Here is a 17,128-nt window from a genome sequence, read left to right as displayed (position 1 = left end):
TAAAGTTTCCCGCACTGAAACAATCAATGCATCCACAAGCGCCTTTTCATGTGCGGCCATAGTGAAAGAGAAATCATCCTCACTATCAGAAAACTTAGGGTGCCTGGACGCAAACCCAGTAAGAAGACTCATGTCCACGGCAGCCAGCTCAACCTCAGAATCTGAGGAGACCGATGCAGGTGAAGGCGGGGGGACGCTTTTTGCCTGTCCTGTTTTGCAGGACCTTATCTACTCTGGAAACTAGTGACTCCAGGGCTGCCATCATTGCAGACAAAGCGGACTGGGACCCAGAGGGTTCCGCATCCTCAGAGGGGATCAGGTGGTGAAACCTGCTCCAGGGACTCCATGGGTTAACCCAGGGACCACACCAGCAGAAAGAGTACACTGCTAAAAGACCCCCCCCCCCGCTGCACAAGCGGCACCACAGGTACCAGCACACCCAGCTGCAGCTATAGCAGACAGGAGAGCCGTTTTGCACACACAGCGACTCCCCACCACAGACTAAGTTATAGTTAGAGCAGAGCGCCAATGCTGCACGCCCTGCAGTGATCAGAAATAAAGAGTAAGTTCAGGAGTTAACACTAGAGGCCCACCTGCAAATCCCTGGCCACTTAATTAAATGGGAAACTACAAGAAAATGGCAGCCGAACTACACAAACATGTCCGCCGACATATACAGCAGCCATCCGCGAAAAAAAAAAAAAAAAAAGGTCAGCTCCACACAGCACCCGGGACCCTCCAGGCAGAGCATCGGAATGGGGTGGTGCTGCGGGCCAGAGGCACGCTACGACTCAGGCCCTGATCAGGTCGTGTGCGTCCTTGCGAGATGTTTAACTCACCATCCAGCGGGGCTATGTCGCTGTCGACCTAGGAGTGAGCTGAGGCCTGCGCGCGTTTGCTGGCCAGACTGGGAGACCATAAGGATCTAGGATATCCAGTCCGACCCCCAGTCTGGCAGTTGATTGTAGATCTCACAGGAGCATAAAATTAAAAGGAAAAAAATTCCATTTAAAAAAGGAAAAAATGCTAGGACCAGAGATCCCAGCAAGGAACTAGGTCCTTACTCCTGACTAGGCAGAACAAAAACTGAATGCCTATAGCAGGAAGTGAGAGTTTACCCTCTGGGTTTACCTCATAGGAGTAATAAAGCTTTTTTCTGCCTAGTGTCCTACTCCTGTAGGGGGCAGCATAACCCAATGGTTACGGAGATTCTGGATCTGTGTCCATCAACGAACAAAAGAGAAATGGGATTTTTGACTTACCGTAAAATCCATATCTCTGATGTTCATTGACAGACACAGCTCCTGATTCTTCTTAACCATTGGGTTATACTGCACCCTACAGGAGGAGGACACTAGGCAGGAAAAAGCTGAAGTATGCCTTTGGGCAGCCCCAGGGGGTATACACCCACTCTCAGCTATAGTCACTCAGTTTTGTTATAAGCAGTGTCAAAAGAAAGCCAACTCTACAGAGGGGGTGGGTGTTGTGTCTGTCAATGAACATCAGAGAAATGTTTTTTAGGTTAAGTCAAAAATCCCATTTTCTCTTTGGTTCATTGAGGGACACAGCTCCTGATTCTTCTTAACCATTGGGACGTCCCAAAGCAGTGTTAAACATGAGGGGTGGGAAAAACATCAGAAAAAAAAAAAATAATTCCCAAGGCTAACCATAGCCAACGAGGTAACAGAGCTCTGCCATAAACAACTGGCGCGCAAATGAAAACCAATACACCCTCAAAGAGGACCAGGTCCCCTAAACAGCATTCTGCAAAACCTTGCGGCCAAAAGAAGAATCCGCCGATGCCAACACATCCACCTTATGCCTCGTACACACACAACGATTGTTGGCCGACCGATCGGCCGTCTTCTGTCCAGTGTTGTTGTGTTGGTTGAAATGTGCTCTAGACTGCACACAAATTTTATCGGCCAACAAAAACCAACTTCAGAAGTGATGTCATGTGATGGTTGACTTTCCGTGTGTTTTTTCTTCTCTGAGCATGCCCAGTCTTGCTCATCACATTTTTGTCTGCCGAAATCTGTACTGACTGACGAACAATCGGCCGTTCTGTTGACGGCCAACAAAAAATTTATAGCATGCACACCAGATTTTGTTCGGCCGAAAAGTCGCAGTCGGTTGTCGGAAGCATCATACTAACAAGCCGACAATCGGCCGATCGGACGTTGGCTGAAATTTCACGGCCAACAATCGTTGCATGTGTACGAGGCATTATAAAAACTTTGTAGAAGTGTGCACCGATGACCAGGTGGCAGCCTTGCAAACCTGAAACACTGACGCATGATGACGGAATGCCCAGGAGGCACCAGGCATCCTAATAAAGTGCACTTTGACAGGGAAAGGAGGAACCTGACCCTTGATGGAATAGGCCTGAACCACTGTCCATCTGATACATCTGGAAATGGTCGCAGAGAAAGCAGACAACCCTTTGTGAGGTCCGTCCCTGAGCACAATTTTTTGAGAGTCCTGTGCATAACGTAAACCACACAAAGTTCTGTCATATCATTATGTTAACAGCCTTTTGTTGTACTTTGAAGCACAACTAATGTACTCTATGTATACCATAAGTAATTTCTGTGTTCTCTCTTTTCAACTGAAACTTAACACCATTGGAAAAAATAAATAAATAGCCAGGGCCAGAGATCCCAGCAAAGAAACAGGTCCTTACTCCTGACTAGGCAGAAAAAAACTGAGTGCCTATAGCTGAGAGTGGTGTATACCCCCTGGGACTGCCCGTCGGCGTAGTCAAGCTTTTTTTCTGCCTACTATCCTACTCCTGTAGGGAGCAGTATAACCCAGTGGTTAAGAAGAATCAGGAGCTGTGTCCATCAATGAACGAAAGAGAAAAATACAAGGTCCTACAGCCTTTGCAGCTGAGGGCTTGTAGCTCTCAATGAACTACCACAGCGCTGTGGCAGTTCATTCATGCTTCCTGTCATAGTAACCACCTGGCGGCATTGGAGGTACGGCCAGACAGACAAGTCTGCAGGACAGCAGCATTACACCCACGATCTGCTGAACACGGGTTCAATGCTTTACAGGTCCATTACAAAAAAAATAAATGCATATTTTTTTACCTTCAAAAAATTTGCATTTTTTTTATTTTTTTTTTGTAAAGGTGAATTTAGCCTTCAGGGAGCCTGTTTGCTGTAGGGTTAAAATATAAGTGCTAACCAATTTGGATGCAGGCTTAGGTTAATAAATAAATAATATCGGGTTATTCTGCTACATCATTATTGTCATGTCCTCATTTTACAAGAGGTCTAGACCCTGGTAACTTGCCAGTCACACTGCAGGAGATGCCAAAAAAATTGAGGGAAAGTAAAAAAGGTGGGAGAGTTTAGTGATCTGGTTACTACAAAAAAGCATGGACAACACACAAAATGCTTTTCCTTTCTATAACTTGTATATAATGTCAGTTTACACCAGGCTTCAAAACTCTCTGAAATAAGGACTGACTGTAATCATACAGCAGCCAATCAGATTCATACTGTCCCTGGAAGTTGATAGCTGGACAATGGAAGTCAGTTATTTTAATAGACATGCAACCTGCTCTGCTGCTTGAATAATCATGCTGTGGCTCTCACCCTGACATCACAGAAGAGGTCAGGCCTCAGTACTTGACTGAAGCTTCACCCCAAACACTCCTCCAATGATTTCTACTCCATTCTCTCAGAGTCACTTTACTGCAGTTTGTTTGACTTACCAATGATGATGTATTTGAAGATATAGGAGTAATTGTAAGGTGCGGTGGCCATGATGGCGCTGTAAAAAGAAGAAAACGTTAATAGGCAGTAGGAGCATTCATTCATCTATGGAGACAGATGACAGTATCAAACTGAACAAGTAGTATTAAAACTAAAAGCCAATTCTTACCAAAGCTGGGCAGAATAATGGAACACAGATGCTTCTAAATCATTCCAACTTACAGATTGGCTCACAGCTCAATAACCTCCACAAGACGGCTGTGGGCTGAGTAACTTATGAGCACTTATCTGAGGATCCATTGTTCAGGGAAGCCCTGCCACACTGATCAGCCATAACATTATGACTACTGACAGGTAAAAGTTAATAAGATTATCACGTTACAATGGCATTTAAAAATGGGAGGGCTATATTAGGCAGCAAGTGAACATGTTGTCCCTGAAGAGGGTAGCACAAAAACTGGGCAAGCGTAAGGATTTGCGTTACTTTGACAAGGGTCAAAATGTAATAGCTAAAAGATCCAAAGCTGTAGCTTTTGTGTGATGTTCCCGGTGTGTAGTGGTCCAGACCTACCAAAAGTGGTCCGTCCAAGGAAGGAAAACTGATGAACCAGCAACAGGGCCATGGGCGGCCAAGGCTCGTTGATGCATGTGGGAAGTGAAGGCTGGCCTGTGTAGTGTGATTCAATATAAGATCTACTGTAGCTCAAATTGCTGAAAAAGTTCATGCTGGTTTCAATTTGTAGGGTATGGGCTGCATAGCCACAGACTGGTCAATTTGCCCATGCTGACCTGTGTCAACAGTCAAAAGCACCTACAATGGGGATGTGAGCATCATGGCATGTGAGCATTAGAACTTGACCACGGAAAAGAAGAAGGTGGTGGCCTGGTCAGGTGAGTTCAAGAATGGTTTGAGGAAAACAACAAGGAGTATGAGGTGTTGAATTCTCCAAATCCCAATCCAAAATTGAGTATCTGTGCTATGTGCTAGAATGATAAAGTAGTTCAATCCATAGGAGGCCCCACCTTACAACTTGGAGGACTTCTAGAATTCACAACTGACAGCTTGGTTCCAAATAGCCACAGCACAGTATGGCATATGGAAGGCATGTAAAGAAATGAGGTGAGGTGGGTATGACTGAGCAGTATGGAAAGGAGCAGAAAGAAGGGTTGAACAAAGGGCACTATGTACAGGAAAGGAGTGTGCAGAACATACAGGAGATGACAGCAGGCATTATGTATAGGCATAAATAGCTGAGAGTATGAAAGCGGGCAGTATGTACAGAAGAGGAGAGCAGAGGGTATGATAGTGGGTAGTACATGATGTAGGAGGATTGTGCAGAAGTGGGAACAAAATGGGGAAACCAGTCTGGTTTCCAGGACTATGCACTAACAGCATTAGTCCTGCAATAACAACCATGTGGGTGATGCATTTGCAGAGCTATTCCCCCGAAACACCTCACTAAAGCCCCGTACACACGTACCGATCGGCCGTCTTTTGTCCAGGGCTGTCGTGTCTGTTGAAAACTGCAAAAGACTGCACATGAATTTTGTCGGCCAACAACAGCCGACTGCAGAAGTGATGTCATGTGATGGTTAACTTTCCTTGTCTTTTTTCTTCTCGGAGCATGCCCAGTCTTGCAAATCTGCTGTCTGTTGGCCGAATTCTGTACTGACTGGCGAACAATCGGCCGTTCTGGTGTCGGCATACAAAAATTTTAATGCCTGCACGACAGATTCTGTTCGGCCGAAAGTGCGCTGTCGGAAGCATCATACTAACAAGCCGAAAATCGGCCGATCATATACGATCCTCCACATATGCACAGTGAATTGCGCCTTTCTTATTCTCAATGCCTAGATTTATGACACACAAATTCTGCTCATGAGGAAAAGTAGCAGTACACTACCGTGCATAGAAGGGATTTTTATCACATATTGATCTGCACATCAAAGAGGGCAGAGGCATTAAGAGCACAGGGGAGCATGCATGGAAATAGTATACAAAATCACTGCACATGGGCCAGGCACAGTGATTGGTCATTGCCTGAGGGGGACCTACAGCTCTTTTCTTATGATGTACTTGTAACCCCAGTGGCGTTATGGTCTGCCATTAATGGAAAGCTTTTATAAAGGAAGGACCACAATGCCATCCAAATGAAGTCCAGCTGCAGCATTTTACCTAGTTTATTTTGCAAATACATTTCCTAATGGCAATGCTAACACTGTTTAAATCTCCCCAATTACCTATTCAAATCTTTATTACTATTTTGAACATACTAATCTGTATAACAAATGGATACAAAAAGGAGGAAACTTCCTACATCTTCATTATTAAAGACTAAATGTTCAGATTTGTAAAAAGATCTACAAGTGTGATAAGTGCAGCGCTCACAAAACAACGTGAATGTCAAACACTATAGTTTTCATCAGAATTAAAAAAAAACGAAAAACAAGAATTTCTATTTAAGTTTGCTGAGGATGAAGACAAACAGCATTGTTACCTTTTATATGACGTGCAACAAAGACGATCAGCTGTCACAGGTGTCCACTACAAGTCCCTGGAAAGAAAAAAGAAAATGGGATAAACATAACTGGTCACATCCTGATTACCAGGTTGCAGAATGTCTGGTTTTCAACTAGGGCTTTATGTCATCAGGCAGATCAGTTTTTAACACAGATGTTATCTAAACTCCACAGAAATAACGAAATAAGGTGGCCGCGGACATGTGAAGGAGATCAGCCAGGATGTCTGCTGCCTCCATACACATCCAATGGTTGTCTGATGAAAACAACATTGGTGAATCATGCAATGATGATCAGTTGTCTAAATCAAGGCTCTCCAAACAGTCTAACCAAAGGGCCAGTTTACTGTCCTTTAGGTGGGCTGGACTCTGGCCATTGGGAGTAGACAGTGTCTTAGGCTTGGTAGTCAGTGGGAGTTAAAGAAATTAATAATGCCTGTGGTCATTAGGAGGAGGAATAGAGGTCCATCATTGGTAGTGGGAGGAATAGTGTCCCATTGTTGGTGAAGTGGAAGGAATAGTGCCTCATCAGTGAAGTGAATGGAATAGTGCCCCACTGTTTATACAGTGAGGGAAAAAGTATTTGATCCCTGCAGATTTTGTACCTTTGCCCACTGACAAAAAAAAAATGTTCAGTCCAATTTTAATGGTAGGTGTAATTTAAACAGTGAGAGACAGAACAAAAGAAATATCCAGAAAAAACACATTTCAAAAAGTTATACATTGACTTACATTTTAATGGGTGAAAAAAGTATTTGATCCCTTATTAGCAAGATTTCTTGCTCCCAGGTGTCTTCTATACATGTAACAAGCTGAGATTAGGAGCACTCTTTTAAAAAGGGAGTGCTCCTAATTTAAGCTTGTTACTTGCACAAAAGAAACCGGTGCACAGAAGCAATCAGATTCCAATCTCTCCACCATGGCCAAGACCAAAGAGTTGTCCAAGGATGTCAGAGACAAGATTGTAGACCTATACAAGGCTGGAATGGGCTACAAGAACATCGCCAAGCAGCTTGGTGGGAGGGTGACCACAGTTGGTGCGATTATTTGCAAATGGAAGAAACACAAAACTGTCAATCTTCCTCGGTCTGGGGCTCCATGCAAGATCTCACCTCCTGGAGTTTCAATAATCATGAGAATGGTGAGAAATCAGCCCAGAACTACACAGGAGAATCTTGTCAATGATCTCAAGGCAACTGGGACCAGTGTCACCAAGTAAACAATTGGCGAAACACTATGCCGTGAAGAACTGAAATCCTGCAGCGCCTGCAGGTCCCCCGCTCAAGAAAACACATGCACAGGCCCGTCTGAAGTTTGCTAATGAACATTTGAATGATTCAAAGAACTGGGTGAAAGTGTTGTGGGCAGACGAGACCAAAATCAAGCTCTTTGGCATCAATTTACCTCGCCGTGTTCAGAGGAGGAGGAACGCTGCCTATGACTCAAAGAACACCATCCCTACCATCAAACATGGGAGGTGGAAACATTATGCTTTGGGGGTGTTTTTCTGCTAAGGGGACAGGACAACTTCACCGCATCAAAGGGACAATGGACAGGGCCATGTACCTAGGGTTGCCACCTCATCTCTTTAAACCAGGGCACATAATTACACAGGTTCTGAGGCTAATATAATGCACATAAGGCACTGAGTTTGATTACCACCTTAAGCAGCCACAGAACCTGTGTAGTTAATAAGTGTCCTGGTTTAAAGGGATAAAGTGGCAACCCTAAATGTACCGTCAAATTTTGGGTGAGAACCTCCTTCCCTCAGCTAGGGCATTGAAAATGATCATGGGGGGGGGGGGTATTCCAGCATGACAACGACCCAAAACACACCGCCAAAGCAACAAAGGAGTGGCTCAAGAAGAAGCACATTAAGATCCTGGAGTGGCCCAGCCAGTCTCCAGACCTTAATCCCATAGAAAATATGTGGAGGGACCTGAAGGTTCGAGTTATCAAACGTCAGCCTCAAAACCTTAATGACTTGGAGAGGATCTGCAAAGAGGAGTGGGACAAAATCCCTCCTGAGATGTGTGCAAACCTGGTGGCCAACTACAAGAAATGTCTGACCTCTGTGATTGCCAACAAGAGATTTATCACTAAGTACTAAGTCAGGTTTTGCAAAGGGGTCAAAACTTATTTCACTCCTTAAAATGTCAATTCATAAAACTTTTTTAAAATGCCTTTTTCTGGATATTTTTGTTATTCTGTCTCTTATTGTTAAAATAAACCATTAAATTATAGACTGATCATTTCTTTGTCAGTGGGCAAACGTACAAAATCAGCAGGGGATCAAATACTTTTTTCCCTCATTGTATCAGTGGGAGGAATATTGCTTCAAGGGCCGGATAAAAAAAAGCAAGCAAAGATAGACAACCGGCCCAGGGGCCACTGTTTGGAGACTACTTGTCTAAGTCTTCTGGTACTACTGTACGACAACAAACACCACTCAAGAGCCTGGCATACAGAGTCTCTCACAAAATATTGTTCCATAAAGACCGACAACTCTAAAACGTTCTAGATTTGTAAAATACACATGAAAGTGTTGGATAATATGCAAATAATGATTCAAGATCATGTTAGAACCAAACGCTCAACTGCCTGATTATTCTATGATGAAATATAAAATACAAGGAACACAAGCAAAAAGGTTGCAGGGGGGGATGCTGCCCAAACTATTACCACACATCAAGGTCTCGGATGTTAGACAAAAGTGTTCCTTCATTACAAAATAACACATTTTCCAGGATTAACGACGGACCACAATCTTTAGTGCACAGTTAGGTCAGCCATAGTTCGAGTCTCGGCTGGTTCAGCAGGAATCCATCAATTTTGGTACAACCAGCCTGCCAGATTAACTTGCGATTATCGCTAGAGGCTGCTATAGCCGCTAGCAATAATCACTGTCTTCTCCCAGCAGGAGCAGACAATTGCTCGGCAGGAGGGATTCCCCTATCAGCACTGTGTTTTGATGGGGGAATCGTGCCAAATTCTTTCCTGCAACCCGTAGTTGCAGGAGAGAAATTAACACCATCTGTGGCCTGCCTTACAGTGCAGTCAGTGACTCACCCGATACAAGGTGTACAAGTAGTAAAGTCAGCTTTGTGATTTTTACCTACAGGTAAGCCTATAATAAAGCTTACCTGTAGGTAAAATGAATATCTCCTAAACATGCACCATTTAGGAGATATTTACATTGGATGCAGCCGGTGATGTCATTGCACATGCACTCTTAAGATCCAGTATATCGTGGTGGAATGAGGTCACCCGCAGGTATGCGCGGGAGTGCCGTCATCTCTACAATGGCCACTCATACAGCCAGAGGCCGCAAACCCGGAAGGAAGACCTGTCAGCTGTGACAGCGCGCCGTTGGAGTTTTTTTTTTTACTGCAGTGGTTTACAAACACTTTAAGTTAGCCATTAAAAGTTGGCTGGTTCAGCAAGGACCATCCAAATTTTGATCCATGTATGAGCTAACTGGTTGATCAACTTGTCTACAACCACCAGCCTGTCAGGTTTTTCCCAAACGATCAGTGCTGCCAGATATGCTCAAGGTTCCCCACCGACAGAACACAATAGCACTGTGTGAAGGATTTCTCCATCAGCTCTAAGCGTGTTGATGTGGGAATTGGCACTTTTTGTCCCGCCTGCCGGTTGAATAATAAAAAAAAAAATAATAATTTAGTGTTTCTCAACTCCGGTCCTCAGGGCACACTAACAGGCCAGATTTTAGGTATTACCTTGGGGAGATGCAGACTAGAATACTGCAATCACTGAACAGCAAATGATATCACCTGTGATGTATTTCAGTTTTTTTGCAAACCTGGCCTGTTAGTGTGCCCTGAGGACCGGAGTTGAGAAACACTGATCCAAGAGATCATCATGTACACCCCTTCCATCTGTAAGAGGTCACTGTGTACACCCCTGCCACCTGTACGAGATCCAAGCTCACCACATACACCCCTTCCCATCTTTAAAAGATCAGAGATCACTGTACACCCCTTCCATCTGTAAAAGATCAGAGATCACGGCGTACAGCCCTTCCATCTGTAAATGATCAGAGATCACTGCGTACAGCCCTTCCATCTGTAAAAGATCAGAGATCACGGCGTACAGCCCTTCCATCTGTAAAAGATCAGAGATCACGGCGTACAGCCCTTCCATCTGTAAAAGATCAGAGATCACGGCGTACAGCCCTTCCATCTGTAAATGATCAGAGATCACTGTGTACAGCCCTTCCATCTGTAAAAGATCAGAGATCACGGCATACAGCCCTTCCATCTGTAAAAGATCAGAGATCACGGCGTACAGCCCTTCCATCTGTAAAAGATCAGAGATCACGGCGTACAGCCCTTCCATCTGTAAAAGATCAGAGATCACGGCGTACAGCCCTTCCATCTGTAAAAGATCAGAGATCACGGCGTACAGCCCTTCCATCTGTAAAAGATCAGAGATCACGGCGTACAGCCCTTCCATCTGTAAAAGATCAGAGATCACGGCGTACAGCCCTTCCATCTGTAAAAGATCAGAGATCACGGCGTACAGCCCTTCCATCTGTAAAAGATCAGAGATCACTGTACACCCCTTCCATCTGTAAAAGATCAGAGATCACTGTACACCCCTTCCATCTGTAAAAGATCAGAGATCACTGTGTACACCCCTTCCATCTGTAAAAGATCAGAGATCACTGTGTACACTGCTTCCATCTGTAAAAGATCAGAGATCACCGTGTACAGCCCTTCCATCTGTAAAAGATCAGAGATCACCGTGTACAGCCCTTCCATCTGTAAAAGATCAGAGATCACCGTGTACAGCCCTTCCATCTGTAAAAGATCAGAGATCACCGTGTACAGCCCTTCCATCTGTAAAAGATCAGAGATCACCGTGTACAGCCCTTCCATCTGTAAAAGATCAGAGATCACCGTGTACAGCCCTTCCATCTGTAAAAGATCAGAGATCACCGTGTACAGCCCTTCCATCTGTAAAAGATCAGAGATCACCGTGTACAGCCCTTCCATCTGTAAAAGATCAGAGATCACCGTGTACACTGCTTCCATCTGTAAAAGATCAGAGATCACTGCGTACATTGCTTCTATCTGTAAAAGATCAGAGATCACAGTGTACAGCCCTTCCATCTGTAAAAGATCAGAGATCACTGTGTACAGCCCTTCCATCTGTAAAAGATCAGAGATCACTGTGTACACTGCTTCCATCTGTAAAAGATCAGAGATCACTGTGTACACTGCTTCCATCTGTAAAAGATCAGAGATCACTGTGTACACTGCTTCCATCTGTAAAAGATCAGAGATCACTGCGTACACTGCTTCTATCTGTAAAAGATCAGAGATCACTGTGTACAGCCCTTCCATCTGTAAAAGATCAGCGATCACTGTGTACAGCCCTTCCATTTGTAAAAGATCAGCGATCACTGTGTACACTCCTTCCATCTGTAAAAGATCAGAGATCACTGTGTACGCTGCTTCCATCTGTAAAAGATCAGAGATCGCTGTGTACACTGCTTCCATCTGTAAAAGATCAGAGATCACTGTGTACACTGCTTCCATCTGTAAGAGATCAGAGATCACTGCGTACACTCCTTCCATCTGTAAGACAACAGAGCTCACCACGTACACCCCCTCCATCCTTAACAGAACAGACCTCACCACATACACTACCCCCCATCTCTTACAGAATAGAGCTACCCATGTACACCCCTCCTATCTGCAACAGGATGGTGTTTCATTGTGCTCACCCCTATCTGGAACAGGAAGACTCTCACCCGTACATCCCTCTAACTGTAGCAGGACAGAGATCACCATGTAAATTCCTATCTGTAACAGGATGAAGCTGACTGCGTAACCCTTTATATGTAATAGGATGGAGCTCAATTTATAAACCTTGTCTATTTGTAACAGCATAGAGCTCACGGTGTATAACCCCCTCCATCTGTAAGATGACAGAACTCACTGTACACCCTTATATTTAAAATGTAGCTCACCTAAAAGGATAGGGCTCCCCAATTATATAGGGGTGCTGAATAGAATCCTGGCTAAATCATTAGGTGGATGATGACGTCATCCGACGCGTAACGCCCTGCCTCTCCTCACAGCAAGAGGAGCACTTTGAAAAAGGAACCATGGGGGTTAGCCGAGCCCTCTTTTCCCACCTAGTTGCTGACTTCATCCCCAGCATTGCCGTGTTGCAGGCTGCTGCAGGATAACCGAGTGAGCGTCCCCGACTCCCGGAATACTGGACACGCTTGTCCTCAGTCCTCCTCACTCTCAGACTGTCATTGGGTACACGGTAGGTACTATGTAACTGCACTACATAAAGAAGATAATGTTTACAGACAATATGTGATGCACCAGTTATGTGCAAATTATGACAGTAATAAACATATGGACCTAAACAATAAAAGTGACCGTGCATGTGAGGCTGTGATAAACAAAACCATAAAATCATACAAAAATGGTATCAAGGACGTATTTGTAAACCAATCTATAAAACAAACTGTAATTAAATGGCATATGTTTAGGGACATTTGTAGCTTTGTGGCATATATTATTGTGCACTGATTCAGGATGAGTTTTTAAGTGCAATATCTTTTATATCTATGGAATATAGCTTTTATTATTTCATTAAAGCAGAGTTCCGGCCTCAGGGTTAAATTTTAGCTAAAAATACCCCTGGGACGGGGGGGCGTGGCTGACTTCCGGGATGTGAGGAGCTTCTTCTCCTAGCTCCGCTGCCGATCGATTCTCCTGTATCTAATCCTTTGCCATCCGGGCTCTGTTTCGCTGTCTACTTACCTCCCTCGGCTCCCTGATCACTCCCGCATCCGACAGATATGGTGAAGTACGGCAGGGACAGGCCGGTGTCCCCGGAGGATCGCGATCCGGATCCCTCGGCGCAGGTCCAAGATGGCGCCCGATCCTCTCACGCTGCCGGGACCTCCGCTGCAGCTGCTCACGCATCCTGGATGGGAGACAGTCCTGAATGGCCTGCGCTGTCACCGAGTGCCCATACCGCTGCAGAACCTGTGGGACCACGCATATCCCAGGTACCTGAACCCACCCTGTCGCAAATAATGGATGCCATAAAAATGTGTCAGACCTCCCTTACATCCCAGATTGATGCTCTTAGGGTGGACTTCTCCCTCCTTAAAGACGATGTCCACAAGCTCAGGCAGAGGGTCACCACTGCAGAACAACGTATAAGCTCCGTAGAGGACGATGTATTCCCTCTCCCTGCAGCACTTAGAGGCATACAGGCGGAGCAGAAGGCCCAGGCGGCTAAGTTAGGGGACATGGAGGACCGCCTGCGGCGCAATAATCTGCGATTCCTGGGCTTCCCGGAGGGAGCTGAAGGCAGAAATCCTGAGGCCTTTGTAGAATCCTGGCTGAAACAGGCGCTGGGCCCTGATTCCTTCTCCCCACTGTTTGCTGTTGAGCGGGCTCATAGGGTCCCCTTTAAGGCCCCTGCACCGGGAGCTAGGCCCCGACCCTTGCTGGCAAGGATCCTTCACTACAGGGATAGAGATGCAGCTCTGAGGAAGGCCAGGGAACTACCGGATCTCCGCTTTGACAATGCTGTCATTACCATCTTTCCGGATTTCTCAGCGGGCACGCAAAAACAGAGAGCAGCATTTGTGCATGTCAAGAAACGTCTCAGGGAGCGGCAGCTACCTTACAGTATGTTGTATCCTGCTAAATTACGTGTGGTGTGTGGAGGCAAGACGCAATTCTTCCTGGATCCTGCGGATGCTGCTCAATGGCTGGACTCCTTGGGCAGGGGCTGAGGACTTTGCTGAGTGGGGTATTCTTTTTTCCTGATATCTCTCCGGATGCTGAGCCTGTCGCAAGGTTGGGGATACCCTTTTTTTGTGCCTTGGATTATTGCCCGTCTCCTCTTCTTTACCTGTGGGAGGTGTACTCCTGATTCCCCTTCCCGGATGGTAACTTCTATGTGGTGTGACTGTATGGTGGCATTCTAGGAACGTTACTTAGGTTCGGTTCTCCACTAGTTCCACTGACTTGGTTTGGTTTGGGGTTCAGGCTCGGGCATGTTGGGGCTACGGGCAGGGTGGGGGGTTGGGGACTTTTTGTTTTTTTGTTTCTTCGGGACTGGTTTATACCCTTCACGGATGCTTCCTGCGCTCCTTACCTTCTGTCTACAGACGCTTCCTACGGCGGTTGATGCACTGCCCCCTGTTGCCCGGTTTTTGGGGGACCTCATCAGCATGGGACTGTCCTCTTTTTTCTTACCATGGCTGTGGACAAATTAACTGTGCTCTCCTGGAACGTTAGGGGGCTTAACGATAAAGTGAAACGGGCCCTGGTTTTTAATTACTTACAGAAATATACCCCTCAGATTGTATTTTTACAGGAAACACATTTGACTGGGTCTAAGGTTCTTGCCCTTAAGCGGGCGTTTGTGGCGCATGGCTTCCACTCCATGTTTTCCACACACGCCAGGGGGGTATCAATCCTGGTGACTCGTTCACTTCGGTGCCTGGTGAAACGGGTTGTTACCGATCTATATGGGCGATATGTTATCGTTTTATTGCAAATTGAGAATGTGGTGTATACTTTCTTGTCTGTTTATATCCCGCCCCCATTTACACTAGCCTTCTGGGACAAGGTAATGGCCCAATTGTTGCAGGTGGCCGAAGGGCCTTTGCTGATTGCGGGTGATTTTAATGCAGTGATGTCCCCTGCGGTGGATAGGTATCCTGGCGATGTGTCGGCTTCTTCCTCTCTTGCGGCTTCAGTCGACAAGTATCAGTTGGTGGACTGCTGGAGGTGGAGGAACCCGACCGCTAGAGAATATTCCTGTTACTCGGCCTCTTATAAAACCCTCTCCAGGTTGGATATATGTTTGGTCTCCCCGGACTTGCTCCCGAGACTAATTTCCGTCTCCTACTTGCCTAGGGCCGTCTCGGACCACTCTCCTTTGCTTATTACAATTGGCCTCTCCTCCTCAATCGGTTACAAACTGTGGAGGTTGAGCCCTCAGTGGCTCAACGAGGAAATCTTTTTCAATATCACTGAGAAGGAGATGGCTCATTTCTGGCTGGTCAATCAGGAGACGGCCTCTGGCGCTATGGTGTGGGATGCCTTCAAGGCTACCATGCGGGGCTCAGTGTCCGGGGTGATTAAGCAACTCAGGGAGGATAGGGCCTGGAGGGTGGAATCTCTCCAGTCGGAGGCGACTAAGGCTGAATTGGAATATATTAAAAACCCCTCATCTGAGAACTATTCTGTGTGGCGGGACAGTGCTCGGCAGCTGGATCTCATTTTAATAGAAAAGACTCAGAAAAAATTACTCTATCAAAAGCAGCGGGTGTTTGAATATGGCGATAAGAATAGTAAGATTCTGGCGTATCTCTCTCGTTCTGAGCACCCGGTCACGGCTATTGCCAGTGTTTACGATGCCCAGCATCGGCGGTGCACGGAGGGCACGGAGATAGTGGGAGCCTTTCTAGATTTTTTTAAGTCCTTGTACTCCTCGAGAGCCTCCTACTCTCGAGAGGAACTGGACTCCTACCTACGGGACATCCCGATGGAGACGCTTGAGGTGGAGGATAGTGTGTCGCTTGAGGGCCCTATTACTGCTGAGGAGATCGCGGCTGCGATTTCCTCTTTTGCGGCTAATAAGACACCGGGGATGGACGGGTTTCCGATTGAGTGGTACAGAGCCTACTCGGGGACTCTAGTCCCCCGACTATCCAAGGTTTATGCTGAAGCTTTTGAGACTGGGAAGCTCCCACCGTCCCTTCGGGAGGCCCTGATAGTGTTGATACCCAAGCCAGGAAAGGACCCGATGTACTGCGAGTCTTATAGGCCTATATCCCTGATCAATGCTGACGTCAAAATTATGGCAAAGGTTTTGGCCCGTAGGGTGAATAACGTTGTCTCTAAGATTATTCACTCCGACCAAACTGGATTCATTCCAGGCCGCTCTACGGCGATAAACCTGCGTCGTCTCTTCATCAACCTACAGGCTCCACCCTCTGGAGTGGACACCAGACTGATATTATCCTTAGATGCTCATAAAGCATTTGACTCGGTGGAGTGGCCCTATTTATTCGCAGTGCTGGGCAGGATGGGATTTGGTCCAAGGTTTATCAGATGGGTGCGATTACTCTATGACTCGCCAGTGGCGCGCTTGCGTGTCAACAACAGGGTTACTGAACAATTTCCGGTGTCCCGTGGCACTAGGCAGGGGTGCCCATTGTCCCCCCTGCTGTTTGCCCTGGCCCTGGAACCACTGGCCAACTTGCTCAGGCGTGATGAGAGGATACGTGGTTGCAGGGTGGGGGAGCTGGAAGAGAAAACATCTCTATATGCCGATGACATGCTGCTTTATTTGGCTGACTCCCGGGAGTCCCTGGATGCTGCCCTGGAGGTGATAGAATCCTTCGGGCGATTCTCGGGATTCCAGGTTAACTGGGATAAGTCGGTGGCGTTCCCCCTCGACCCTAATCGGGCACCTGACCTAGTGCTTCCACGTAGCCTTCAGGTAGTGACTAAATTTTGATACCTGGGTGTGGTCATTCAGCAACCGGTGGGCATGTACGTTGACAACAATATTACTCCACTGATACAACGGTTGAAACAAACCTTGGTCACCTGGAGCAAGTTGCCCCTTAACCTGATGGGTAGAATCAATATATTTAAAATGATCTATCTGCCCCGCTTCCTCTATCTTTTTTGGCAGGCACCGTTGTACCTTCCCAAACGGTTCTTTGCAAGCATTGAATCCATACTGATCTCTTTTCTATGGGGTGGGAAGCCGGCGCGGATCTCGTTCAGCACGCTAAAACTCCCCGCTCACGCTGGGGGTCTGGCGGCTCCTGATCTGCAGGCTTACTACTTGGCTGCTCAA

The 17,128-nt window shown here is 46.3% G+C and overlaps 1 protein-coding gene across 1 annotated transcript in view; it reads right to left on the bottom strand.

Moving 5' to 3' along the window:
- RAB14 (RAB14, member RAS oncogene family) overlaps window positions 1-17,128 on the bottom strand; it is an 84,918-nt gene that overhangs the window by 43,026 nt on the left and 24,764 nt on the right. Inside the window, exons 2-3 of the mRNA XM_082262804.1 lie at window positions 6,221-6,277; window positions 3,722-3,780 (exon numbers count right to left, since the gene is read on the bottom strand). Of these exons, the coding sequence (XP_082118930.1) occupies window positions 3,722-3,773 (52 nt within the window). The 5' untranslated portion in view covers window positions 3,774-3,780; window positions 6,221-6,277. The remainder of the gene's footprint in view (window positions 1-3,721; window positions 3,781-6,220; window positions 6,278-17,128) is intronic.

Source organism: Pelophylax lessonae (genome assembly GCF_965119305.1).
Source record: "Pelophylax lessonae genome assembly, chromosome: 7".
NCBI lineage: Eukaryota > Metazoa > Chordata > Amphibia > Anura > Ranidae > Pelophylax > Pelophylax lessonae.
This window is presented reverse-complemented; position numbering and strand designations above follow the sequence as displayed.